This window comes from Hypomesus nipponensis, chromosome 18 (genome assembly GCF_054491055.1).
Source record: "Hypomesus nipponensis isolate SF chromosome 18, ASM5449105v1, whole genome shotgun sequence".
NCBI lineage: Eukaryota > Metazoa > Chordata > Actinopteri > Osmeriformes > Osmeridae > Hypomesus > Hypomesus nipponensis.
In genome coordinates, this window is record NC_140378.1 from 8,332,983 (window position 1) to 8,359,565 (window position 26,583).

Sequence of the window (26,583 nt, forward strand, 5' to 3'; positions counted from 1 at the left end):
GACAGATGGACCCGCCCGATAGCACATCCATCAAGCCTCACTTCAAAAGGCCAGCAGTGTATCTGGACGACCAGCCCCGGTCTGCCCGGCTCGGCATCTCAACGTGCACACCCGGCCTCAGACAGTTTATCAATAGACTGGCTTTCTGCAAAGAGCAGGCTCTGACAGGCAGTGAATAAGGCCCAATGTTAACAAGATATGTCAATCTCCACTTGTGTAACAACAACTCTCGATACCACTCAACCCCCAGTGCGGTCATTTCTGTGACATCACAAAGGTAATGAGGAATGTATGCCTTTCCTGTCGGGTCCGGTCACCACACTGTCTGCATGCTATCTGACAAATAAGAAACAGCAATTGCAGCATAATACACAGCAACTCTGGCTTTGAATGCCTGATGACGGCAACGTCTCCACATCGTTCTATCAAAGAGATCAATCCACCCTTTCATTTTCCCCTCCTCTCCGCCTCTTTTTTTTTTTTTTTTCTCCCTTCATCTCCTCGGAGGGACTTTAGCTCCTATTTTATTCCTGGCGGTTCATTTAAGCTTAATCACAGCGCACCAGCGAGCCACCTGGGGAAGGGAGGATTAATGAGTGGTAGGGCTGCTGGCAGATGGATGGCAGGCCGAGGGGTTGGAGCGCAGGCTGCAGAGAACGCTGACAATAATCAGGGAGAGAGAAAGAGAGACATAGAGAGACATAGAGAGAGAGATATAGACACAGAGAGACAGACAGAGAGAGAGAGAGAGAGACAGAGAGAGACATAGAGAGACATAGAGAGAGACATAGAGAGAGACATAGAGAGAGACACAGAGAGAGAGACAGAGAGAGAGAGAGACATAGAGACAGACATATATATATATATATATATATATATATATAGAGAGAGAGAGAGAGAGACACACACAGAGAGAGAGACAGAGAGAGACAGAGAGAGACAGAGAGAGACAGAGAGAGACAGAGAGAGAGACAGAGAGAGAGAGAGAGAGAGAGAGAGAGAGAGAGAGAGAGGGAGAGGGAGGGAGGGAGGGAGGGAGGGAGGGAGGGAGGGAGGGAGGGAGGGAGGGAGGGAGGGACGGACGGACAGAGAGACAGAGAGACAGAGAGACAGAGAGACAGAGAGACAGAGAGACAGACATAGAGAGAGAGACATAGAGAGAGAGACATAGAGAGAGAGACATAGAGAGAGAGACATAGAGACAGATATATATATATATAGAGAGAGAGAGAGAGAGACACACAGAGAGAGAGAGAGAGACAGAGACAGAGACAGAGAGAGAGAGAGAGAGAGAGACAGAGACAGAGACAGAGACAGAGACAGACATATATATATATATATATATAGAGAGAGAGAGAGAGACACACACAGAGAGAGAGACAGACATATATATATATATATAGAGAGAGAGAGAGAGACACACACAGAGAGAGAGACAGAGAGAGACAGAGAGAGAGAGAGAGAGAGAGAGAGAGAGAGAGAGAGAGAGATAGCTTGGAAAAGGTCCCTAGAACCCTCTGTGTCTGGTCTCACCCCTCTGGCTCGTCCTATTACCCCAGGCTAAGCTCCTCCACAAGAGAAGAGCTAGTTCCCAGTACAAGAGACAGTACCCAGTACAGTAGGACTGTCTAACATGCAAGGCTAAAACTTCAGGTGCAACTGTGCCATGGAAACAAAGACAGCCTTCTGGGTTCAAACAGGGATCACATTCCGTGTTTTCTCTGTGTAGCAGGCTGGAATTGGCAGTTGTATTAGAATCTCTGCTGGATATGCAGAGAACTGCTAAGTCACTGGCAATGTCCTGGTGCATGTGTGTGCTTATTAAAGCTGCTGTGGGGGGTCACCCCGCTGGCTGACCCCAACCACCTCCCTCCCCTCCCCTCCCCTCCCCACCCCCCCCCCCACCCCACCCCAACCACCCCCCCCTCACTGGAGGAAAGGTAGGTAGAGAAAGACAATGGAGAGAGAGAGCGAGACTGCGAGGAAGGAGGGGATCTGGAGACTAAGCTATGCTTTTCCGTGTGATTTCATTGTTGTAAGTAGTTGTAGTGAGTTGTCTGCTCAGCAACAAATGGAGGTCACTATCCGTCCCTTCCTTCTGATTGGAGCTGCTGCCACGTTGAGAAGCCGTCCGTCGCCCTGCTAAATAATTATCACCTTGTCTAAACCTAGCAACAGACCCATTTACCTTTCACGCAGACAGAGGCAGTCAAGTTCAGTTGGCCATGAGGATGCGTGTGTTATGCTCTCATATCTTCACCTTTCTTGTTCAGTAGTGGTTAATGATCTCATCTGCGATTCTGTCGATTAACCGTGGAACTAAGAGTATAGTATAATAGTATACTGTACTACTGAACATACTGTACAATTAAACCATTATTCCTGTTGCTGTTATGGCGAGGAGTACTGTGTGCTTGAAGACAGCGATTCTTTTTGCATTTTAATACACGGAGCATTAATACATTCAGGGGAAGACGACTGACCAATTAAATCTGATGAATATAAATAACAACTATGAATAACAGATTCAGAACTGTGTGTCTTGCTCGTTTTTTCTCTTTACCTCTTTCTCTCTCCTTTCCGTCTCTCTCTTTCTCTTTCTCTGCACGGTGTCACAGCGAGCAGTCCATTATTTGTCCTCTCGGAGACTCAGAGAGAAGGCAGCAAGCATTGCTTCTCTGTTGGAAAGGGAATGACAGAGGTTGTTCTGAATGCAATGTCACGTGTCACCATCCCATCACCCTAACCTGGATATCCTCCGCCCCAGGGGGTTTCTAACCCCCCATACCCTGTGGGGTGATTGGTTGTAAAGACACGGTACATTACCATGTGTTGCCTGGACGCAATTGGGTTTCCATTCATCCTTCCTCTGTGGTTTTCGGCTGTCTGTTTGTTCCAGTGGTAGCACGTTGTGTGGAGCTGAAGAGGTCAGGAAACTCAACACATCAAACACACTTCTGGTCCCATAGGAATCCTGACCAAGGAGGCCTAACCATTCTTGTTTGTGCTGCATTTTGCAAATGAGAAATAATGACTTTTGTAATCGAGTGATTCATGAATGAGACGAATTAGATGATATTGATAATAATGTCATTGGAATCGTTGTCTACATAATTGACAACATTGGTGTCACTAAAGCAACGCTGGTGCATGGAATACTGGTGTTGATCCCTAACTGACTTTTCTGTCTCCCTCTCTTTCATGTGCCTCGACCCATCCTGCTTTCACTTCAGGTAAGAAAACCGTCACTCAGAAATGAATTTGAAAGAATGTCTACTGTTGTACTTCCTACTTCATTCTCATTGTAGCTATGCTAACAGCCCTGCATTGTCCGATGTGACCTTGATTCAGCAGCCTGCCAGCTCCTGGGGCTTCTCTCTGTACTTTCTTTCAGCAGGAGTGACTCAGCTTTATTGGGAAATCAGATGTATCTGCAAGTAACACTGAGCTTTTCACAGTGTGAAAGCATCCCTCATTTTTGGCAGCTTTGTGACCATTTCAGCTCTTTGTCCATTGATTTCCTTTCTGTTCAAAGATAGGGTTAAATCAGTAACAACGTAGGTCTTGTTGTCTTACTTCTTTGAAGCAAAGTATGTATTTAATGTTAGAATAAAATAAAGAAATGATGATGGGATGAGTATACAGGAACGGAATTACAGCAAGAAGCTGCGTCATGCCACGTCTAACATTAGTGCTATGGCCTAATCCTGCTGTACATACTCTTCTGAACAAGGCTCTCTCAAAGCAGTTTCACATGCGTGGTCATATGATGAGTGACCATGTTGCTGTGTAAATATTGTCTCTGGCTTTGGTGGTTCCTGCTGCTCTGGTCTAGACATAGTAGTAATAATAACAGATTCCTATAGCACACAATCCAAAGCAACATGCAGTACAGGAGGGGATTTGAACCTACAACTTCTTGAACTGCAGTCACTGAGCTGAACCCGGAGCTATACCCTATACAATGCTAGAATGCTACATGGCAACCTGTCACTCCAACTAGGGCTGATGAGGGTGTGATCTCCCCCAGGCAGTAGCCCCACCCCAGGGGACTCTGGTCCCTGGTGTGGATGCCATGAGCCAAGCTTGTTCAGGCATGGCACTCTCACTCATCACGTGAGGGTCTTGACTGAACTGTGTGTGTGTTGAGGCAGCTACCTGGTGTGTATGACCTGTGTGTGTGTCGAGGGAGCATAGCCGAGCTCCTGTCAACCCTGGCCTGGTGGCAGGAGCCAGGGGAGCTGCTCTGATCCCTGCGTGGAGGAAGACAGGGGACCTTTTCTGTCATGTCCCCAGGGGGCAGGAGCCGACCAGGCGCATCCCAGGGAGGAGCTCCCTGTGTGGGGCTGGGATGGTCAGGAGGGGACCTGTGGACCAGCAGGCCTGGGGCTACAGCTGTGATGCACCAGGGGCCCGGCAGGCAGCAGCAGCTTTGTGGTGCCAGGCTTCAAGGACAGGCAGGACGTGCCTGTTCTGAGTAGCCCGCCTGATTGGCTTGTTACTGAGGGCGGTCCCACATCAATCCTGCCGTCAGCTGTGATAGTAAAGCCCTGAGTGAGTGGATGTGAGGGTATCACTGTACCCTCACCCTGTGGACTGCTTCGCCTTTATGGATACATCAACGTTTTATACAACATTATTTTACGTGACCAAGACCATGAACCATGGAACCTATGTTCCTAAAAAACCTCTAAAGCTGTAGTCCTGAGAAGAGAGGAAAGAAACTTGAACCGCAGAAGCAGTGTGTGGCTCCTTATAGCAGAGATGGTGAGAACTGAACAACATTGTCTCCACCAGCACTGTTACCTGGACCGCATCTCCCAGAGGGCCCCTGGAGATAGGAGCTCTCGTCCTCTCTTCTTCAATTGCGCTCTCCCTTATCCCCATCTCTTCATTCTCACCTCACTCTTATCATCTCCCCACAATGCTCAGGGGCCCAAACGGAGGTGTTCAGAGTGAACCATTCTGAGAGAAGCCATTCAGATGATAATCTGATGTCTCCCAGCTCTCCCCCCGCTTCTCTCTTCAACCACACAGGATAGAAGTAGATCATTTCTCAATTACAAAGACAGTCAGCTTCTCTAACTCTTGTAAGGTTTTTGGACTTCTCTCTGTCTTTCTCTCTCCTCTGGCATTATCCAACCGTAGCCTACTTATTCTCTCTCTCATTTTCTTTTTTTTCTCTACTTATTCTCTCTCTCCCTCTCTCTCTCTCTCTCTCTCTCTCTCTCTCTAGCTCTCTCTCTCTCTCTCCACCCCCACTCCATGCCATCATGGGCGGCGCAGTGTGTGCGTGAACTTGTTTGGCGTGAGCTGCATCCAATATTTATGCGGTGTGTGTGTGGAGGTGGATACTGATTGAATATGCAGTCTTCCCAGGCTCCGTCTGACACGTGGTGATATCATAGCAGCAGAGACGTGCACATCTTTGATGCCTCTCCGCTCCCTTCCCTCTCCCCCTCTGCGGCTGCTTTTCATTCATCTTGGTTATTATTCTCATTCAGAGAGACCCTACAGCGAGTTGCATGCAATATGTGCTGCTCTAACATTCATGCTCCGAGAATTCAATTATTGTTAGTCTTTTACTTTCTCTTTTGTGTTCCATTTGTGTTCCAGCTCCCATACCTAGAAGCTGTTTTTTAGTGTTTTTCTTTATATTCCAGAGGTATGGATCCAAGCTGGGTTAATTTCCAAGTCGCTCTCCCAGTGGCCAGGGTGGTAAGGCTGGAGGGCAGTGGGACTGGCATCCCCTGCTTTTCCAGTCTCTGTGGAGGATGGATCCTTGTTTTAGCTGTTCATGTGTGCCACCTGTGTTTGTCCTGTCTTTTGAAGTGGTCGTTTCATCTTCACAACCTGCTCAGCCCTTTGTCGAGCCCAGCCTGGGTTCTATCTAACAGGAAAGTCTGTGAGAGAGGCGAGACTGCAGAAAATGGAACCCTCACCAAATGGAAGTACAGGATGGATGTATTATTGGATTCATTAAATATGAACATTGATCTTTTGAACTCAATTGAGTTCAAACCCTTCTTCACAATAAACACTGTGCTCTACACACTCTGTGTGTGTGTTTGTACAAGTTGTGGGGGAGTTGGTTTGCAGCTCCTCCTTGAGCTCAAACACATCCAGCTTCCTCAGAGCAGAGTTGAGGCATTGTACCTCTACTGTCTGGCTGGGCGTGTCCAGATATCAGTGAGAACACTGCTCGGCTCTGTCTCAGTGATTATCCCTGTCATATCCCTCTGTGGGTGGAGCCTAATCTACGAGGGGCTCCTGCAGAGAGGCCTGCAGCAGTCAGCGCCGTTCAGCTTTCCTTACAAGGTTTGACCAGGAGGTAGGAACCTCATGTCAGGTCTGTGGTTTTAGACATGTTCTTACTTCTGCTTACGTATTAGATTTGACCTTTGGATGATTAGACCAAATACATTAGACCCAGTGAGCAGGAAAAGCTGATTCAGATGAATGAATGCCCCCTGGCATGTTAACAAGAACCTTGCGCGGCTGTATAAATTAATTCTGCTGCATTTTCTAATGTCAACCCTTTCGGCATTTAAAGCCGGTTATTGAAAATGTATTTACAGTAGATTTCTGAATGAGCCTCTCCTCCCAGCTCTGCTTCCTGGTATATTAAGAAGATTGGCCTTTAAGCGTTCCTATTTACTGATGGCCTCTTTAGTTTAATAAGTCCGAAAAATGATAATCATTGTTGACCTGCATGCGCACAATTCCCATGGTAATTAATTAGCTGAGTCTGAGAGGAGGGCAGCCGTGGAAATCTGAACTCTCTCAGTGTCAGTTGTTGTTGTTGTTGCATGACTGTCCCTTCCAGCCCTTTTCCCTCCCTCCCAGCCCGCCCCCCTCCTCTCTGGGCTGGCTCAGGTCAGCTCACCTTGGCTTGACCATCTAGCCTGTGAATGAGTCCAGCTCTGACATGGCTCCCAGAGCACTGCACTACAGCCATCCATCTCTCTGGTCACTGCTCAGTACTGAGGTCTAAACATGTGGACTGTTGGGAACTGTCTCGGTGGAACAGGCCCTGGGGTCTGCAACAAAACAGCCAGCAAGCTGACCGGCTGGATGTCACACAACCTCGCGTCACACATTACTACTCACCACTCTCACACAATGTCAGAGCTCGCGTCAAACGTTGATTTGATTTATTTATTTACAATACCACTTCAAATATTACAATAATACAGTTGGGGTACAATACCAATTGGGAAGAGTGAATGGGTCCCCCAAAAGAAGCTAGGAAAGCTTATAGGTGGGGGCCTATGATTCATGAAAGGGTAGTGGCACAGACTATAGGATACACAATTACCACAGATGAAGATAAGTAGATGCACACAAAAGGCGCACAAGTACTACTCACCACTGTCACCCAACCTCAGAGCTTGCGTCACACATTACTACTCACCACTGTCACACAAACACAAACAGGTGCACACACGCGTTTCCTCTCCTCCGTGTCTTTTTCATTTATCTCAATAAGCCCTTTATCTTCACAATTGTTTGTTTGATTGTGTAGATCCTTTCTGGCTGAGCTGACAAGCTGGGAAGGATTCTTTATTTTTAGAACAGTATCTTCCAGAAAGAATAGCTGACATCATCTCCCCTTGTGGGTTGTGTTCGTGTGTTGGAGATGAGAGAGGAGGCAGAGCCCACCTGTCAAACCTTGTCTTCTAAGCAGTAGGCTTTAGATCTCGTGAGGTGCTTTCTGGCACCCCATCCCTCTCCCCCCGCATCTCCCGCCCCCATGCCCAGCCCTACCCACACCCCACCCTGCCCATCCTTGATCAGCCAGCGTGAACCAGAACTCCCAAACACTCAGTGGAGCATCAGACGAACAGATGTCATCACGCATGCTCCCCAAGCAGAGCTAATCACAGCCGCCACCTGTGTGCTGATTGGTATTAATGTGCAGTTGTAATTGGAAACCGGGAGCCTCGCTCGTGTCAACACGCCCCGTCTCAGTGTTCATGACCAGTCCTAGGCACCTGTCTGCTGACAGGGCCTCTGGCCTCACACAGATGATTACAGACTAGGCCCGCATGGAGGCCCTCACTCGCTGTTGACCTCGGTTAACAGGCTGGATTATATTCTGTGGCATCTGTCTGTTTCTGTTCCTGCTTCAGTGAACGGCTGGATCGGGTCCATCTAAGAGCCAGGGCTTCTGTGTGTAGCTTTATAGACCCTGGTGGTACAAGACTGGGCGTGAGGCTGGATGGAACTGATCTGAGAATTATGGACAAAGCTCTTTCTCCCCCTCCCCCCTCTCTCCCTCCTTCTCCATTTCACCCCTTCTTCCTCTCCCTCTTGCCCACCCCCTGTTCCCCTGAAGAATCCAGGCCCTGCTCCCTTCTCCTCTCCTCAGCCGCTAATCCTGTTTTTGAACTATTTTCAGGGAAAGAGGATTATCTTGTTGAGCGGTATGAATTTCGGCACAGTTCGCTCACACTTAATTAAATTTATCATTGTCTTCCAAATGGCTGGCATTCCTCTCGCGGGGATATCAACTCCTACAAAGGGGAGTCAGGCCACTGTAATGAAGCCTAATGGATTCTCCTCACCTGGGGATCCTTGGCTTTCATCTTCCCCCCCGTGTCTCCCCCTCTCCCTCGGTCAGCCCGGGCCTAGCTGCAGCCTTGTAATGAGTCTTGTACAAACCATGCGGCTCTGGCACATTAGGATGGTCCGTTGCTGATTCGACCGCGTCCGTATGTGACTGTCACGGCTTTGCACCGCTCTGGAAGTCAGGCGCACACACGCGTGCTTGCACGCCCGCACACCCCCTGCCACTGGATGTGATGGGAATGTCACAGCCCAACAGCCCAGTGTTTGGAGTGTTGGCAGCGAGGGAGATGAATACCAGGGCCCCTGCCGTCACTGTTGACACTCCCCAGCTTTGAAAACATTAGGAGATATTCCCCTTCATGTTAGTCCCATGGATGCTCGGCATGTGGTTATCTTCTTCTAGGTCCTATGGAGATGGGAGGATGTTCTCTTCACCGATGACAAAACCCCAGAGGTGGTGAGGTGGGAGGTATGAGCCATACTGGCAGTGAACCCAGGAAGAACCGACATTAGCTGGAAGCTTCCATCATCTTGTCATCTCATATTGATGAAAAGGAATGCTGTGGGAGTGAGGTTGCTTTGTAGCCACTTGAGACCCCTCTATAAGTTCAGAGATGACAGGGGTTCAGCTGTCACTGGAAATAATCTTAGAAGTGTGTGTGTGTGTGTGGTGGGGGGGGGGACACATGCACTGTCAGACATGCAAACTCCTCACCTTTTGGTGAAATTCACCCTTTTGAAACTAAAATGGTTAACCTATGTGATTTTTGCAGATCCGATGAGGAAATGTGGCCTTTTAACCAGAACATGACAAGAGCACAGATTCCACATTGATCCAGCCTCTTAATGTTGCTCTCCAAATGCACCAGATTGATGCGTTGAACTTTAGAATGTAATACATTTCCTTCCGGGGAAGCATCCCCCCGGACCCCATATCCTTATCAGCCTTTTTTACATTTACATTTAGTCATTTAGCAGACGCTCTTATCCAGAGCGACTTACAGTAAGTACAGGGACATTCCCCCCAAGGCAAGCAGGGTGAAGTGCCTTGCCCAAGGACACAACGTCATTTGGCTCAGCCAGGAATCGACCTGCCAACTTTCTGATTACTAGCCCGATTACTAGCCCGATTCCCTCACCGCTCAGCCACCTGACTCCCTTTTTAATCCTGACCTGTTTGCAAGTCCGACTATGTACTCACAAATACTTTTTTATCCCCTTTTCTTAATATCTCAAACACATTGTACTCTCTCAGACAGTGTTGCTGTGCATTATCTGTTATTATTGATGTATCATGGGTGAAGTTATGAATGAGCCAATCCCCTAGTAATGTATGAGTCATCTCTGAGTCAAGTATTGAGTTTGCTGGAAGTTGTGTTTCACATTGTGCAGTCTTGATGTGAGCTGACCCAGGTCCAGTCAGACCCACTCTGAGGAATCTTTGGGCCTACTGCATTCCACAGTTCCCCCCTCTGTTCGGTCCTGAGGGTTACACTCCCAAGTGTGTGTGTGTGTGTGTGTGTGTGGCTCAAGGGACCAGGCCATGAGCATCACACATGGTGTTAATCATCGTCTCTTGTTCTGACCACACCAAACATCCTCCAAGCCAGCAATGACATCATATCAACAGCAAAGGAGTGGACCACAGGGTAGGCCTGTTCATCCCCGCCCAGTCCCATTCCCAGGCCAGCCCCAGACTCACTCAAACTCACTCACCCTTAATGCAATACTCTACAGTGTTTCTATAAGTGAGAGCATGATCCAACATCAGGTGGAGGGTTGTAACTCTGGGCCTTAACATACGATAGAATAGGTTACAAGCCCTCTGTGACGTTATTTGTGATAAGAATAACAACAAAAGTACCAAAACTACAGAAACCACGTGATCATGTATTCACTCTATTCAGGGTAGCAGGTGGGAAGAGCCACAGTGTCTTCACCAGAGTAGGAGGTGCAGAGTTCTTGGAAGTACTGTATCAGCTGGGCGTGCTGGTCCATGAGCAGCACTCTGTCTCCAGAATGGGCTGGGCTCCAGCCTTAGGCTCCAGCCTTGGGCTCCAGCCTTGGCTGGGTGTGTGGATGCTGGCTGACTCACACAGAGACTGATAGCGTTACAACTCTCCTTAACTGAACACTTTTCCCCTCCCGCTCCATTCCACTTGATTCTCTCCAACCACTTACAAATATGTCCTCAATCACCAGCATCCGTCCTGTGGGACCGTGCAGATTTATGATATTCAAAGTGACTCTTAGAGCAGCTTACAATTTCAGGCAGAAGTTGTACAGAAGATGTACAGAAGTGTGTGTGTGTGTGTGTGCCATGTCCTCTGTAGCTGGCTGCTGTGGGGTCAGTGGAGCCCTTTCATCCCTAGAGTGACTGATCTGCTCGGCCTCTCAGTTGCCTGTCCACATTACTGAGCAGACTCTTACTGCCTTCAAAGGAAAATGGATAAATCAGGAGGTAAATGTCAGTGTTCACTGGCTGAGCACCCCCCCCCCCCCCCCCCCACACACACACACACACACACACACACACACACACCGCCCCTCCCCCTTTCTCCTCCCTGAACCCTTCTTGGCTCCTGTGTCCACTCCCGATGTTGCTGTTAAAGCTGCATCCCTGGACATGCAGCAGGCCCACCTCCCTCCCTCCACCCCCACCTGGCCCCTGTCCTGGCCCCTGTCCTGGTCCCTGTCCTGGTCCCTGTCCTGGCCCCTGTCCTGGCCCCTGTCCTGGTCCCTGTCCTGGCCCCTGTCCTGGTCCCTGTCCTGGTCCCTGTCCTGGTGGTGTGGACATGGGGCTGTGAGGGCCTGGCCAGGCAGCCAGCCAAGCAGGGAGGCAGGCAGACAGCTCATTCCTGTGATCGGAGCAGGCTTGATCAGTGCTCTCTGGGCCCCAGACTCTACACATGATGGATGGATGTAATGTAGGAGAGTGGTCCCTCGCACCACGAGTGAACCCCATGATGCGGAGCGTGGTGTGTGTGTGTAAAATGTTCACGGGTGTGTTCATGCACTGGGCAGCGCCCCCACAATGAGAGAAGTTCAGTTATTCCAGCGTGTTCCGTCCTCCATTGTCCTCCTCCTACACTCACACACAAAGCACATCAACTACAGGAGCTGCTGCGGTTCCCAGAGTCTCCTAAGATCTGTGCCCGGCCAACAGCACAGGAAGCTCTGTTCCTTTTGCTACAATGGAGGAGCGTGCGTGTGTTGGTGGAGGCGCGCGGCCGTGCTGGTATTGTAGGACCCACATGAGTCACGCATCCGGCCGCCATGAGGTCACAGGAACACACCAAGCTGCTCCTCAGCCCACAAGAATACCTTCTCTCACTCTTACACCCACCTGCACATTCCTCTGACTCCAGCACTGGCTGAGCAGGACACACACACAGACACACACACACACAGACACACACACACACAGACTAACCCACAGACACTCACACAGACACACACACAGACACTAGAGCCAGAGGGCTGGAGATTAGTGATAAAACATATTCATCACTGTACAGAGAGTGAAAGCCTTCAGATCAGATATACAATGGCTCATAAAGTGAGATGCCACAGACCCAGATACCCAGAGGGTTCTAGTTGACATATAGTCAACCTGAAGTTTCCCTTCCCATGCTACTGGGCTCTCCTGAGGGGAGGCAGTGTGATGCTGCAGCTGCAGTGGTTTCTGACTTCTTCTTGTACCTCCCTCCCCATTATTACACACACACACCTTTCTCCAGGAATGTTTGATGCATGGCTGGCTGTATTGTCACTGACAGCCTAAGTTATTGAGGTTCAGGAGTACAGCACATTTTCCCTGGCCTTCCTAAATTCTAATCCATGAGACAGGGAGTGATCAGACTGCCTGAGTATCAACCCCCTCTCTCTCTCTTGCTCTCGCTCTCTCTCTCTCTCTCTCTCTCTCTCTCTCTCTCTCTCTCTCTCGCTCTCGCTCTCGCTCTCTCTCTCTCTCTCTCTCTCTCTCTCTCTCTCTCTCTCCCTCTCTGTTCCTCGCTCTCTCTCTCTCTCTCTCTCTCTCTCTCTCTCTCTCTCTCTCTCTCTCATTCTCTCTCTTTCTCTCAGTCTCTCTCTCTGTCCCTCGCTCTCTTTCTCGCTTCTCTCAGTCTTTCTCTCCCTCCTTCCCTCCCTCCTTCCCTCAACCTTTTTCTCCTTCCCTCCTTCTCTCTTCCTCTGACAGATCAAACCGAAACATTTGAACCAAAAGATCTTTGGATTGATTGTTCCATGCCTGTTTCCCCTCTTTCTGCTATCATACGTCTGTATGGTACCCAGGATGTAGAGATGGCTGTCAGAGACATGGAGGAGATAATGATGGCATTGAGATAGTTCAGTACTCCTTTCATCTCGCTCGCTCCCTCTCTCTCTCCCTCTCTCCCTCCGTCTCCTTATCTCACTCTCTGTCTTCCCTCTATCTTCCTTTCCCTCCCTCCGTCCCTCCCTCCCTCCCTCCCTCTCCATCTGCCCCTCCCCGCCCTGAGTGAGCGGTGCGGGAGCAGATATTGCAGATACGGAGCAGGTCTTTGATGAGCCAGAGGGCAGAGAGGAGCCTCTCTCTCCAGATTACACTGAGACGTGTCCAACACAAAAGACACAAGGCTGCTGAGCAGGAGAACCTGGCTGTGCACACACACACACACATGCACACACACACACACACATGCACACAAGACCCAATCACACACACATGCACAAACACACACACACACACAAGATTCAATCACATACACATGCGCACACATGAGACTCAATCACACACACATGCACACACACACACACGTGATCACACACACGCAATCACTCGCACACACACTAAGGCCTTCTCCCACTTTCCGACCAGCCTACCTCCTGTTGTGCTTATGTTTTCATGTAAGGTTTGCATCCTGGCCCTCTGCTTCACAAGGAGGTTAGTTGTTAGAGCCATGAATAATGCATCTGATGTCAGGGGCTGACAGGAGAGGAGGAGGGAGACTGAGCTCCAGGAGGAATGGTAGGGAGGCAAACTGAGAGAGAGAGCAGTCCTATCCCCACCCTGGCTTCATGTGTGTGTCCTGTGTCATGCCGCTCTCTGGTAGCTGCCAGGCATGCTGCAGGCTGACGCGTCCTCACTATCACATCTCCTATCTCTCCCCATCGTCCTCACTATCACATCTCCTATCTCTCCCCATCGTCCTCACTACCACATCTCCTATTTCTCCCCATCGTCCTCAGTACCACATCTCCTATCTCTCGCCAACGTCCTCACTACCACATCTCCTATCTCTCCCCATCGTCCTCACTACCACATCTCCCATCTCTCGCCAACGTCCTCACTACCACATCTCCTATTTCTCCCTATCGTCCTCACTACCACATCTCCTATCTCTCGCCAACGTCCTCACTACCACATCTCCTATCTCTCGCCAACATCCTCACTACCACATCTCCTATCTCTCCCCATCGTCCTCACTACCACATCTCCTATCTCTCCCCAACGTCCTCACTACCACATCTCCTATCTCTCCCCAACGTCCTCACTACCACATCTCCTATCTCTCCCCAACGTCCTCACTACCACATTTCCTATCTCTCGCCAACGTCCTCACTACCACATCTCCCATCTCTCGCCAACGTCCTCACTACCACATCTCCCATCTCTCGCCAACGTCCTCCACCGATCGCCGCCCCCGCTGAGTGCGAGCGCCATTCACGGATGTGATGTCATACGGGGTGCACCCCCCCTCCCCCTCAGCCCCCCCCATCCAGCAGGGGCCTGACGTAGTTTCTCGACGGACTCAAGCTGGTGGAAATCCCTCATCCTGCTCTCAGTGGTCCCCCCCCCGCTTCCTCCAGCCCACCCACCCCCCACCTCCCCCTCACCATATGACATCACAGCTTTGTTCGGAGAGAACGTCCCAGCCGGTGAGAGGAAGACTTGCCACCAAAGCTTTATTCACTGGAGCGCTGGCCCTGAGCAAAGCGGTGCAGCGCGCACACTCCCACTCACAACCTGCTCTCCAAGGTGTTTTAGTACTGTCTACACAGCAAAAAAAAAAAAAAAAACAGCTAATGGCAATAGGAGGGGAGTGGGCCTTCCCTGAGGGCTCCCAGGGCGTGCACGCTCGCACCAGACACAGGGCTCTGGATGTTCTGTGCAGCCAGACAGCAGTCGCCGGCTAGTCCGTCTCGGCGGTGCGCGTGTTTGTGAACACGAAACGCCAGCGCGACCATCTGCGCTCGCCACTAAAGGGTGATGACGATTATCGCTGCTGCTATTAAAAGCTCCCCGCGTAATCAGACGTGCGTCTGGTTACGTTTTCTGGCAAAAACAAGTCTCCTCCTGTGCTTTTATGAAGAAGAATGGGTAGACACAACACAAGGTGGTGTGTGTAGAATAGTTGATGGAAACCTGAGCGCTAGGTGGAATAGAGAACAGGGAGAACAGTACAGACATGGAATGATGGATGGCAGAAAGGAGCTGTGGGAGGGGAGGAACGCGGGGAGCTGCTGGAGATTCTTGCCTGGTCACTAGCAGCATCCTGCCCAGCAGAGATATGCAACCCTGTCCTCACAATTTCATTGGATTTCATTGGATCCAGAGTATGTGATTGGAGGAGGAGAGGGAGTTTTGGGGCCTTGATATCCTCTTTTCTCCACCCTTTCATTCCTCACCCTCCGTCTGCTATTCATCTCTAGCTCCCGTTTGCCTCCCTGCTCTGACTAATTGACTTCACAGCGGCTCCAGTCATCCTCATTAGAGCCCGCCATCAAGAGAGGCTGGAGCACAGCCCCCGGCCTCTAGAGGCTGGAGCACAGACCCTAGCACCCCCCCTCCCTCACACACACTCACTCACCAAACCTTTCACACACTCTTCCATTCTGAGAGAAGGAGTGGAGGGTGGGTGGACAGAGGAGAGGAGACCCAGTGACAGGACCTGTAGCTGCTGTGGACCTGTCTCACTGCCAGTCCTGTCCAAGTGCAGGTCTGTCTGTTGTCGAGGCGGGGTAGCGGTGCGGTTTCACCAGTCCAAGGCTGCCAAGTGAGCCCAACGATGTGCTAATTAACGCTCTGCAAGCTCTGCCACCAGCACTTTGGCTGTCACAGACCAGCCTCATTAGCCTCCCAATGCCACCCTCATCTCCCCACAGTGCTCTCCACAGTCACCACACACATTCACCCATACATACTCTCACTAGCTCTACCCTTATCCTATCTTTCAGGTGGGCCAAGGTATGAGATTGAGCTGGGAGTGACAGCATGTTAGTTTCATAATACTCCAGTTGTAGAGTTGTAAAAACGAGTTTGGCATTGCAGGGAAGTAGTATTAGGCTCCAGTGGGTTTTAAAGGTCTCTTTTCTTATGAAGAACTTTTACACGCTTTTTAATAGTTCTAACACTAGGCTGCAAGCTGACGGATGGGAAAGTTCCTGAGCTGGAACAGAAAGTCAGTGAGCAGTTTCTCATGTTGAACTGGCAGATACAGCGAGCTAAAGGTGCTATTGGGAGCACGGGAGATTGATGGGATGCCTAGTGCGCTTCTCTGTTTCTGGCTCACTCTGAAGTTCTGGGTGCAGTATGCTTTCTGCAACTTTGTGTGGCTGTTTGCACTTTAGGGATCACTTTTAAACTTAACAAGACCCTCCCAAGCCCTCACATAGGATGTACCTTCTCCATTTTCCTCTCCTCTCCCCTACCCTCGCCTGCTCTCCCCTTCTCTCCTTCCCTCTCCTCCCCTCTCTATATGAGACGGCTAATAGCAGAGACAGAGGGAGCCAGAAAGATCTCGGCCGTGACTTGACAGCCTGACAGATTCATATGAGGCAGCTCGCTAGGTGAGTGGAGGGAGGGAGGGAGGAAAGTGAGGGAGGGAGGAAAGGGAAGGAGGGAAGGAGGGAGGGAGGGAGGAAAGGGAGGGAGGAAAGGGAGGGAGGAAAGGGAGGGAGGAAAGGGAGGGAGGAAAGGGAGGGAGGAAAGGGAGGGAGGAAAAGGAGGGAGGAAAGGGAGGGAGGAAAAGGAGGGAGGAAAGGTAGGGAGGAAAGGGAGGGAGGAAATGGAGGGGCAGGTGAACAGATGACCGGTGAAAAAGTGGCTCGTGAAAAAAAACTCGAAAGGTTGAGACGAGGGAGATGGGAGGAGAGAGGCTGATTGCTATTCGGGAAGTGATCTCAGAGATCTCAGTGGAGTCCGGTGGGGATGAGCCGTGCTGATGAGACTCCATGACGAGGTGGAGGGAGGGAGGCAGGGAGCCAGGGAGGCAGGGATGTGGATAGGGAGAGAGGGAGAGAAATCACCAAAGTGAGGACAGGGGAGGGAAGGGGTAGGGTTCCCATGAGGCATTGCATCATCATCACTCCTCTGTTTTCTCTCTGTATTTAATGAGGCTCTGTGTTCCGCCTGGCCCCTGCGCCCTCACTAGGGGCAGCACTAAGGCCTGGCTGACAAGCCACAAAGGCGGCCATTGTTGTGTTGTCTGTTCAGCCTGGCCATCCTGCGATGCTCTGCCTCATGGCAGAGAGGATGGCGCTCCCCAGAGATATGACAGCGCTAACGCTACCTGACAACCAGGACACAAAGACTGCCCTGTTCTATAAACATAGAGAATGTGTGTGTGTCTGTGTGTGTGTGTGTATGGCAACTCGGTAGGGAACTTGGTTTCTAGCGGTAAGTGATAATACCTATACCTCCATTGGCCGTAGAGGCCCCGCTAAATGAAAAGAGTGTGTCTGTTTACTGTATGTCTGCATATGTGTATGAGTGTATGTGTGTCTGTGTGTGTATGACTGTATGTGTGTGTGTGTGTGTGTGTGTATGAGTGTGTGTGTGTGTGTGTGTGTATGAGTGTGTGTGTGTGTCTGTCTGTGTGTGTGTGTGTATGAGTGTGTGTGTGTGTGTGTGTGTGTGTGTGTGTCTGTCTGTGTGTGTGTGTGTGTGTGGAAATTGGGCTAGGCCAGCATTCCCAAGAAGGATAAAAGAACCCCCCCCCCCCCTAATCAACACACAACATGGGAACACCCCTGACCATGGAGGGGGCTCCACCCATTCAACTGTGTGTCTGTGTGCGTACGTGTGTGTGGGTGTGTGTGTGGGTGTGACAGTGAGAATAGGGGGAAGGGAGATGTCGTTCATGCCTCCTAGTTTCTGGGAACATGGAGCGCAGGCCTGAGGTTTGGAAGCTCCAATGCGTGACAGGCCCCTGCTTTTGTTGCCCTGACCTAAATTCCTGGCATTCATTGTGCCAGTATAAAGTCTGTAGCGTTACAGAACGTGGGGATCTATGTTGCGGCCTGGCCTGGCCATGTCCCCCTGCCACACTGGTACTGCTGCGCTCGTTCAACTGGAGGGAAAACAACATTTACTCTAACTGGCTTCTCCACTCACTGCCATGCACCAGCAGTAGATTTCAAATCTGAGTTACTGTGCCCTTGAGAGCCGTACTGTGAGGCAAAAGCATTTAGATGGAATTCTTGAGCGAGGCTCTTTTTAAATATACATTTGGTACGATTCCTCTTTTTAGACAGTTGTGAACTGATGCCACTCATCCAACCAATGAAAAGGCTGCTAGTTGGCACGGTGAGGTCTTGAATCACACTGGACTCCAGTCTCACCACAGGAAATACACTTGTTTGGATTACAGTCATTGGTGAATGAGGTGGTCTCAGCAACACTGGCTGGGTTTATTGACTGCTCAGCCTGCCTCTCTCTCTCTCTCTCTCTCTCTCTCTCTCTCCCTCTCTCTCTCTCTTTCTCTCTCCCTCTCTCTCTTTCTCTCTCTCTCTCTCTAGCTCTCTCTCTCTGTCTCTCTCTTTGTCTCTCTCTTTGTCTCTCTCTCTGTCTCTCTCTGTGTTTCTCTCTCTCTTCTTCTGCTCTATCCTTGCAAAGCTGTCAGTGCTTCTCAACTTATACAGACAAGTAGAATATTTTAAATAATACTTCGGATGTATTCATATTCCAAAATCTCCCCAGAAGTTAGAGTTAGGAGTGCAGCTACTCCTGCGCTCTATACACTTCTCCTTGTCTTCTCTGCATGTCGGAGAGTTCATGTAACAGGAAGTAGCCCTCCTTCAGTGTCCTTATCCAGCTGTGTAGGCTGGGCGTTCCCCTGGCTACCAGCTATGAGGTGAGAGACTGAGAAACAAAGGTCCCTGACACTCCCAGTGCTACAGCAGCTCACTCTCCACGTCCTGTATCCACCCTGGCTGTAAGTCCAGTCCTGAGGGCAGATCAACAAACATCTGGAGTCAGAGAGGGGGAACTGCTTAAGCACCAGGGCACTCTCAACCCTCTCTCAATGCCACATTCCCTCACTCCAAGGAGAAAGCTCAGTCCCCCTCTTCCCCAGGGTTCACTTGCACGGCCCCCTCACTTCCTCCGACTCTGCCTGACCTGCGGTTGTTCAAAGCAGCGGACGGTGAAGTAAAGTAGACGAGACTTTAGTTCCCCCCCCCCTGTTCATCATCTGTGCACCTGGACACTTTGTGAAACGCGCCAATTAATATTTCATCCTGTTCTGATTTCCATGACAGGCCGTCTGCCCTCTGAGCCTGAGCGCTGAGCCCCTCCCCAGCTCCCGCACTTCCCTCACATCACAACACAGTTGTCACACAGCTGGGCTTTGAAGGCAGGCTTCTCTAAATTGTCCTCCCACGCAGACAGACACTCGCTCCAGGCTGGCACTCCACCACCTGTCAGTAAAGATGTTTGTGATGTTTTCTTGGTGTTTTTTTCGGAGTGGTGGGCACTGCTGATGAAGGATGAGGCTCACGTACACGTCGTCTTTCCCACTTTGAGAATATCGGAGAGACATGAGGACTGTGCTGTGGATGAATGCTGTGAGAACTTTCCCTAGCTGTTCCATTTGGTCCCCTCTGTGCTGTACTTACTTAAAAGTGTTTGTGTGTGTATGTGTGTTCCTCTCTCTCTCTCCCCCCAGGCAAAGTTCTGAACACGGACCTGCGCCACTACCTTAGCTTGCAGTTCCAGAAGGGTTCCCTGGACCACAAGCTGCAGCAGGTGATCAGAGACAACCTGTACCTGCGCACCATCCCCTGTGAGTAGGACCCCTGCTGAGCACAGGCTGGTGACACATCTGTCACCGAGCTCACTCTAACCACCTCCTCCCCAGATGGGCGTCCTCGCCTGTGCGCCACCCCGCTCCTCCTCACACTTCCTCCCTTTCTCCCGCTGGTTTTTTTTCCCTCTCCCTCGTGCCTTCTCAGCCCTCTCCATCTTTTTCCACCTCCCTCCATCTTGCCAGTCGATTTCTCACTCATTATGGCTAGGATCCCTGCAGCTTTGATCTGCGACAGGGTAGAGAGAGAGGGACAAGGTCACGCCGTCATCCTCCTGTCCTCCTCGCTCCCTACTCCTCCCTGCTCTCATGTCTGGGTGTCTGCTCCTGCAGTCTGCTCCTACAAGGGAGCCGTGCCTGGCCACATCCTCCCATGAACGTGGCTCTCTTGTCAAGCGTCACCATACAGACCAGCCATTAGAACCTCATCATTATTCTTGGATAGGTGATTCAGAATATCTCTTCTTCAACACTAATATGCCTGAAAGGTAATGTACAGGGTATAAAATGCACGTAATTGTGATTAATTCATTTATACCTCACACCGACACCTCTATTAATTAACGCTTCCATTGTGTGTAGGAGGGCTGCCAACTCTTGTGGCTTCCTATCTCTCCCTGTTTTTCTCTGTCTCTCTCTCTCTCTCTATCCCTTTTTCTCTATCTCTCTCTCTCTCTCTTTCCCCATCTCTCCCTCTCATTCTCTCTCCCTTTCTCCCACCTCTGAATTTCCCAATGTGATCTAATGTCTATGTACCATTTAAAAGATGATCATATATAACTGCTGTTTATACCCTGGTGACATACCAACAAACAAAAGGGCCAATCGGAGGAATGGAAAGAGCTGCGTTTAATTTTCTATGCCGCTCCGCTTAATGAAATGGCAATTACCCTGCTTTTCACATTTATTAACACTGGGAACTCATTTGTAATCAGTTTGAGTAACCATTTTGATTTGCATTTAGAAAGTTTTCTTGTTCCTTAGTACGTTCCAATGGAGAGCCATGCATCTCTCCCATAACAATGCCATTTTTCATGTGGACCAATGATGCTGATGGATATTTGTGCACAACAGCATTTCATAATCAGTGCCAATGTTCAGTTTTTCCTCATGATGGATACTTCAGCTCTGGTGGTGCATCCCAAGTAGCTTCACGGTGTTATTCAGTGGGTTACTTTAGACAAAATCCCTTTTACTGTGGGAATTTTGCAGTTAAACATAAAGAAGCTATGGAGGACAGTGAGTCTTCATTAGAGACGCCCATTCAACTTGTCAGACTGCAAGGTTATGACTGGGTCAGGATGTGGCGTCAGAGACACTGACCCTGTACAGGCTGTAAGTCTTGCTTCTGTCCTTTGACAAACCAGCAGACCGTAAGGAAGGCCTTGTCAGAGGGGCGTTAGGCTCCCTCAGCTCCTACAGGGAGGAGAGGGAGGTGGGGCTGTACCAGCCTCCACTGCCTGCCTCTTCACTGCCTCCTCAGAGACACCTGGACCAGCTGGAGCAGATCAGCACCAGGCCCGCCTCCCCTCTGACCCCTCCAACACCCACTCACCCCCCCCCCCCCCACCCCACCCTTGCACAGGTGGGCCCCATTGCTGCGCAGGTGGCGGTGGTTGTCTGACCAGAATCCCTGTTCCTCCTGAACCACCCAGCAAAGGTAAAAAGGTTGCTTTACACTCCAACTCCCCCTCTCCCTACTCATCTCCAGCCCCAACCCCACTGTCAGGGGATGAAGCCACCAGTCCTTGAAGCTTGGCTGAGCCCCCCAGGTATTAATATCCCTGATGGCACGCAAGAGATCACTAAGAGCCTCATCGCCACGTCGAAAAAATGAAAAGAATGGTGGAAATAAAAAGTAGTTTTTCCTCGAGAAGTGGCCTTTTTGAACCTTTTGAGGAAAAAAGATCCTAACCGCCCAAACTTCAATTTCCCTGCCACGAAACAGAGGCTATGTCTTCCGCTATATATTTTTAAGGATGTTCAATTATGAAGTGTTTATTGAGCGTAGCCTGCAGTGCATGCTGCAGAACAAAGCCAGCCCCTCAGTGTTGTATAGTGAAATCTCAAGGTCCATTACAGCCCTGCGCCTTCTCCAGTTCAGCACACAGTCTGTTTCCTTCTCCCTCAGCAGATGTTGTTGGAGGAGTGGGGCCGCTCTCTGGCTAGTTGGGGGCCATCCAGAGGACCCTGTAGGGCCGTCTCCAGTGGTGCCTGCTGCCCCAGGGCTCTCTGATAGACACTGCACCAGCTGGTGTGGCTTCACATGGAGCTCCTGTTGTGTTAACTACTTCGCCAATTGTATTTCTTTCCATCTGAAGAAATTGGCTTGTGGGACTCCAGTGAAGAGGGTTTTGTTGCGAGTGTTACGATCACAGGGGGGTCCCGTTGTTCCACTGATTGACCGCCCCCACCTGCTACGCAGCACACAACAATGCAGTTCCTGATGTTTGTTCTCTGCTTCCGTTAAAACGCTGCTCTTGGTAGATGTTTTGAGTTGTTTGGAAGCTGCTTTAATGCCATTGTTCTTTATTTTCAAAGGTGAACCTACCAAAGTATAAGAACATAAACATGGAGGTCAAGTCAAGGATGGAAGTCAGATGGGGTTTTTTCACTGTACCAATTCAGGCAGAGTGAATTTAGTGAATTCCTCCCCAGTATTATGGTTTCAGACCTCATTGTGTCTTCCATTACTCCATCTTATGCTGTCTCTTTTTTGTCAGCCTAGTTTCTCTGTTCCTGCACAGAGCTGTATTGACATTTCATAAGTTATAAACAGATAAGTATAGCTAAGTGGAAGGGCTTTTGACGGTTGATCAAGAGTTTGAAGGTCCAAAGGCCAGTTCTGATCGGGGCGAGAGACCCACCCCTCCTCTCCCTTCCACCCCACCCCTTATATTCCTCCCTGGGACCTTCCTATCTGTTGAAGCTTTCACACACAGCCCAGCAAAAGTTGCATGGTTAGAGGTCCGAATGCCTGACTTGACTAACCTGTTCACACTAGAAATGACTTGCATGTTTGTATTCTCCGATTGGTGTCAGGACGTTAGTATTCCAGTCACACTGCCTCTTTATCTCATCATCAGGGCAAAACAGGTTTGTCCAGGTGAATCGGCTGAGCAAACAGGGAAGCAGTCACTACATTTTCCCATGTTTACCTTTTCATAGACCCATCTATGACTTCCTTTGTGGGTTATACCTCTGACTCTATAGCTCAGGCTGGAAGCCTTTCATTAGTGATGGGAGAACTGGGAGGACAGCAGTCGGATGGTCAGATGATAGAGCTGATAAGGGAAGAAAGCATGGATAGAAGGAATGATGTGTTTGGTTTTCTGTATAGTGCTCTGTCCTTAGTGAGCTGTTTGGGTCAAATTACAGTTCAGCAGCTATAAACAGCCAATTAGAGGACATCTGAGCTGAGGCTGGGCTTCTCTGGAGCGTCACATGGTTCCAATAGGCATGTGCTGTTCCTGAAGATTGCTGGATTAACATGTGCAGCGGCCCAGGCGAGAGAAACAATAAACAGTTAGCTTGCATTAACTGTGTGTGTATGCGTCTGTGCGTGTGTGTGTGTGTGTGTGTGTGTGTGTGGTGTGTGAGCGCAAGATGGGGGATGTTTATACTGGCTCACGCTGTCATGCACCTCATCATCCAGATCTCAAACAGGAGCCAAGCTCTTCAAGGTACAGAATAGAGAAGGTGGGTGTTGGAGAGAGGAGACAGGAAGGAGGGAGAGAGAGAGGAGCGCAGTGCCGTATCTCTCAGATGTTGACAGTATGGGTTATATCCACAGAAAAGGGGAGCCTTAAACAAGGCCCTCTCGGTTCAGGAGCATATTTCAGCGGGAGCTCTCATCTCTGTCACTTCAGACCCAGGGCTTGTGTCTGTGTGTTGCTCCAAATAACCTTTTGCCTCAATGGGTTCTTTTTCTTTCCATTGAGGCAAGGAGCATTTTGTTAACTGTGGGAGGTCATCAGCTTTACTACAGCAACTACAATGGGAGAAGTGCACACATGAACATGCACATATAAATATTGAACTCTTTTTCGCGACAGCAGATTCCTGGCACACACACACACACAGACAAACTCTTGCTCTTGGTTTCTTACTACCTTTCTTGTTATGTTGTGTAGGTGGCTGTTTTATATTTAGAAAATGCATTCATTGCCTAAAATTGCTTCAAATAATGAATTCATGTTGTCACGTCCCAACACACCCCACAGTGTTTCAGATGTGACTATTCATAATGTTGACAAGACCCAGTACTCATCCCTGCAGGCATGTCCCCCCCTCCCCATGTACACATTGTCTCTGCCTCTACTGTCTGTCTGTGGTGTCTCCAGTCTCACCCTGCCTCTACTGTCTGTCTCTGGTGTCTCCAGTCTCACCCTGCCTCTACTGTCTGTCTCTGGTGTCTCCAGTCTCACCCTGCCTCTACTGTCTGTCTCTGGTGTCTCCACTCTCACTCTGCCTCTACTATCTGTCTCTGGTGTCTCCACTCTCACTCTGCCTCTACTGTCTGTCTCTGGTGTCTCCAGTCTCACCCTGCCTCTACTGTCTGGTTCTGGTGTCTCCAGTCTCACCCTGCCTCTTCTGTCTGTCTCTGGTGTCTCCACTCTCACTCTGCCTCTGTGCTTGTGTTATTGGCAGGTACCACCAGACAGCCCAGGGAGGGGGAGGTTCCTGGAGTCGACTACAACTTCATCAGTGTGGAGGAGTTCCGTGTCCTGGAGGAGAGCGGCATTCTGCTGGAGAGTGGCACCTATGACGGTACGATGTGTGTGTGTTGGGGGGTATGGACAGCAGAACAGAAATAAGGAGGGAGGGAGCTTAGAGAGGAGCTTGTGGTGGCGCCGTGCTGTCTCCTCCCCCTAAGGGGGCAGATTCAGAGGAGGTAGGAGCCTGCCTGCCTGCCTGTCTGTCTTCCTGCTTCATGCTTTGTTTGCTCATGTGTTTACTGAGCCGTCATCCTTAACCAGGACATCAAGTGAAGTCAACACACACAGGATGCACAACACGGACATAAACACAACATAAACAGGAAAAGGAAAGTATGTTTTTGGCTTGTTCAGGTGTTGACTAGACCCAGTGGCTTCTGGAGAGCAGAGGCCTGCAACCCAGCTGGCAGCCCAGGTGGCGTGGCCCTCTCTGTCCTGCCCCTGACGGTGAACCAGGAAGCAGGGTTGATAATGAATCCACAGCCTCAGTCTGCAGCCCCCAGCTGAGCTCAGACAGGTTCATAATGCCGGGACCTCTCACCTCCCACGCCCCCCAGGAATCTCCAACCAGTCACACAGGAAACACACAGGAAATACACACATGCACACACACACATGCACTGGCCCGACCACACCCACATAAACAGTCAGTCTCCTTACCTATGTCTTACTAACAGAGGTATTTAGGGTTTAGTCAATGATTCCCAGTCAGTGAATCAGTAACTGCAGTGTGTCGGTAGTGTTTAAGGGCTGGCAAAGTTCTCTCTCCCTCTATCTATCTCTCTCTCTTTCTACCAGAGATTGGTACGTTTGCCTCTGGTTGGTTACCTCCCATCATCGACCTGCTCACCATCATGACCTAGCCCACTGATCTGTTGAGAGGCTGCCTCTGATCTCTGAGCAAAGGCCTCATCTCAGAACCAGACTCACACACACACACACACACACACACACACACAGCCGCAAATGTATACACCCAAGTACAAATGCACGTACACCAGAACGAGATGTTCCAGTCCTACTAAAAAGGAGAGATCAGACAGTCGGACACCCTCTCACTCTCTAACCAACCACTTACGAAGCCTTTTTTCCCCAGTGAGGTGTAAGGGTGACAGACTGTGATTAATAGCAGCTGCATCCACACTGTGCCTGAACCGAGAAAGCAGTTATCTAGGTGAGAAATAGAGTGTGTGTGTGTGTGTGTGTCAACCCATTGGTGTTTTATTTCTCAGGGTTCAGAACCATCTCACTGCTACTCACAACATGTCCTAGTGGACAGAAGACAGATGCCAGCCCCATTTGTGAGAGAGAGACAAAGAGAGAGCAAGAGAAAGAGAGAGAGGGAGAGAGAGAGATACAGACCAGGAGCTCCACCAGCTGTTGTGGAGGATGAGGTATAACCAGCCTCTACCTCCCTGTGTCTGGGTCTCACCAGTGGAGGGGGGGGAGGTGATAGGAGGCGTCGGTATGGGGCTGTGTGTTGGTGGGTGAACAGTCACCCCAGCTGCATAGCTCAGCAGTAGATAGGGCCAGGGCGCTGGGCCAGTTCCCTCAAGACTGGCAGAGTGTGTGTGTGTGTGTGTGTGTGTGTGTGTGTGTGTGTTGGGTGGTATAGGAGGGGGGCAGCCCAGGCCAAGGCCCCCCACAGCAGGTCCACTACATTCCGAGGGCTGTTAAAAATCTGCTTTAGTAGAGTGGGCTTTGAGAAAGCTGAGTCATGCAGTACAGAACCACCAGCACAGAATCACCCGGCACAGCATCACCCAGCACAGATGTACCATCAGCACTGAGGCTGGGAGGGTATGGTGTGTGTGGCTGTGGAGAAGAGCAGAAAGGAGGAAGTGTGTTTCAGAGAGTCAGGAGAACAGACCCAGACAGGCACCTTTAACCCCCCCCTGGTCTATCCTGACTACTCACACACTAACAAGTACGCTCACCAGCACACTCACAGGGGGAGGAGGAGGGGGAGAGGGAGGGAGGGAGGGAGGGAGAGGGAGAGGGAGAGGGAGAGGGAGAGGGAGAGGGAGAGGTGAGGGGGAAGAGTGAGAAAGAGAGATGAGGGGGAAGAGTGAGAAGGGTGAGAGAGGGTGGAAGAACATCGAGTTGACTCCCTAGAGAGACAGAGCGGGAGAGAGAACAGAGGGCAAACCATCAAAAGAGGGAGAACAGAAAGGGTGAGCGACAGAGAGGAGGAAAGACCGTACAGAGAAAGAGAAAACCAACAGAAA

At 50.2% G+C, this 26,583-nt stretch overlaps 1 protein-coding gene across 2 annotated transcripts in view; it reads left to right on the top strand.

Moving 5' to 3' along the window:
- magi3a (membrane associated guanylate kinase, WW and PDZ domain containing 3a) overlaps window positions 1-26,583 on the top strand; it is an 87,663-nt gene that overhangs the window by 35,837 nt on the left and 25,243 nt on the right. For both annotated transcript variants that reach the window (XM_084679339.1, XM_084679338.1), the window contains exons 2-3: window positions 19,500-19,616; window positions 24,288-24,407. In XM_084679339.1, the coding sequence (XP_084535465.1) occupies window positions 19,500-19,616; window positions 24,288-24,407 (237 nt within the window). The remainder of the gene's footprint in view (window positions 1-19,499; window positions 19,617-24,287; window positions 24,408-26,583) is intronic.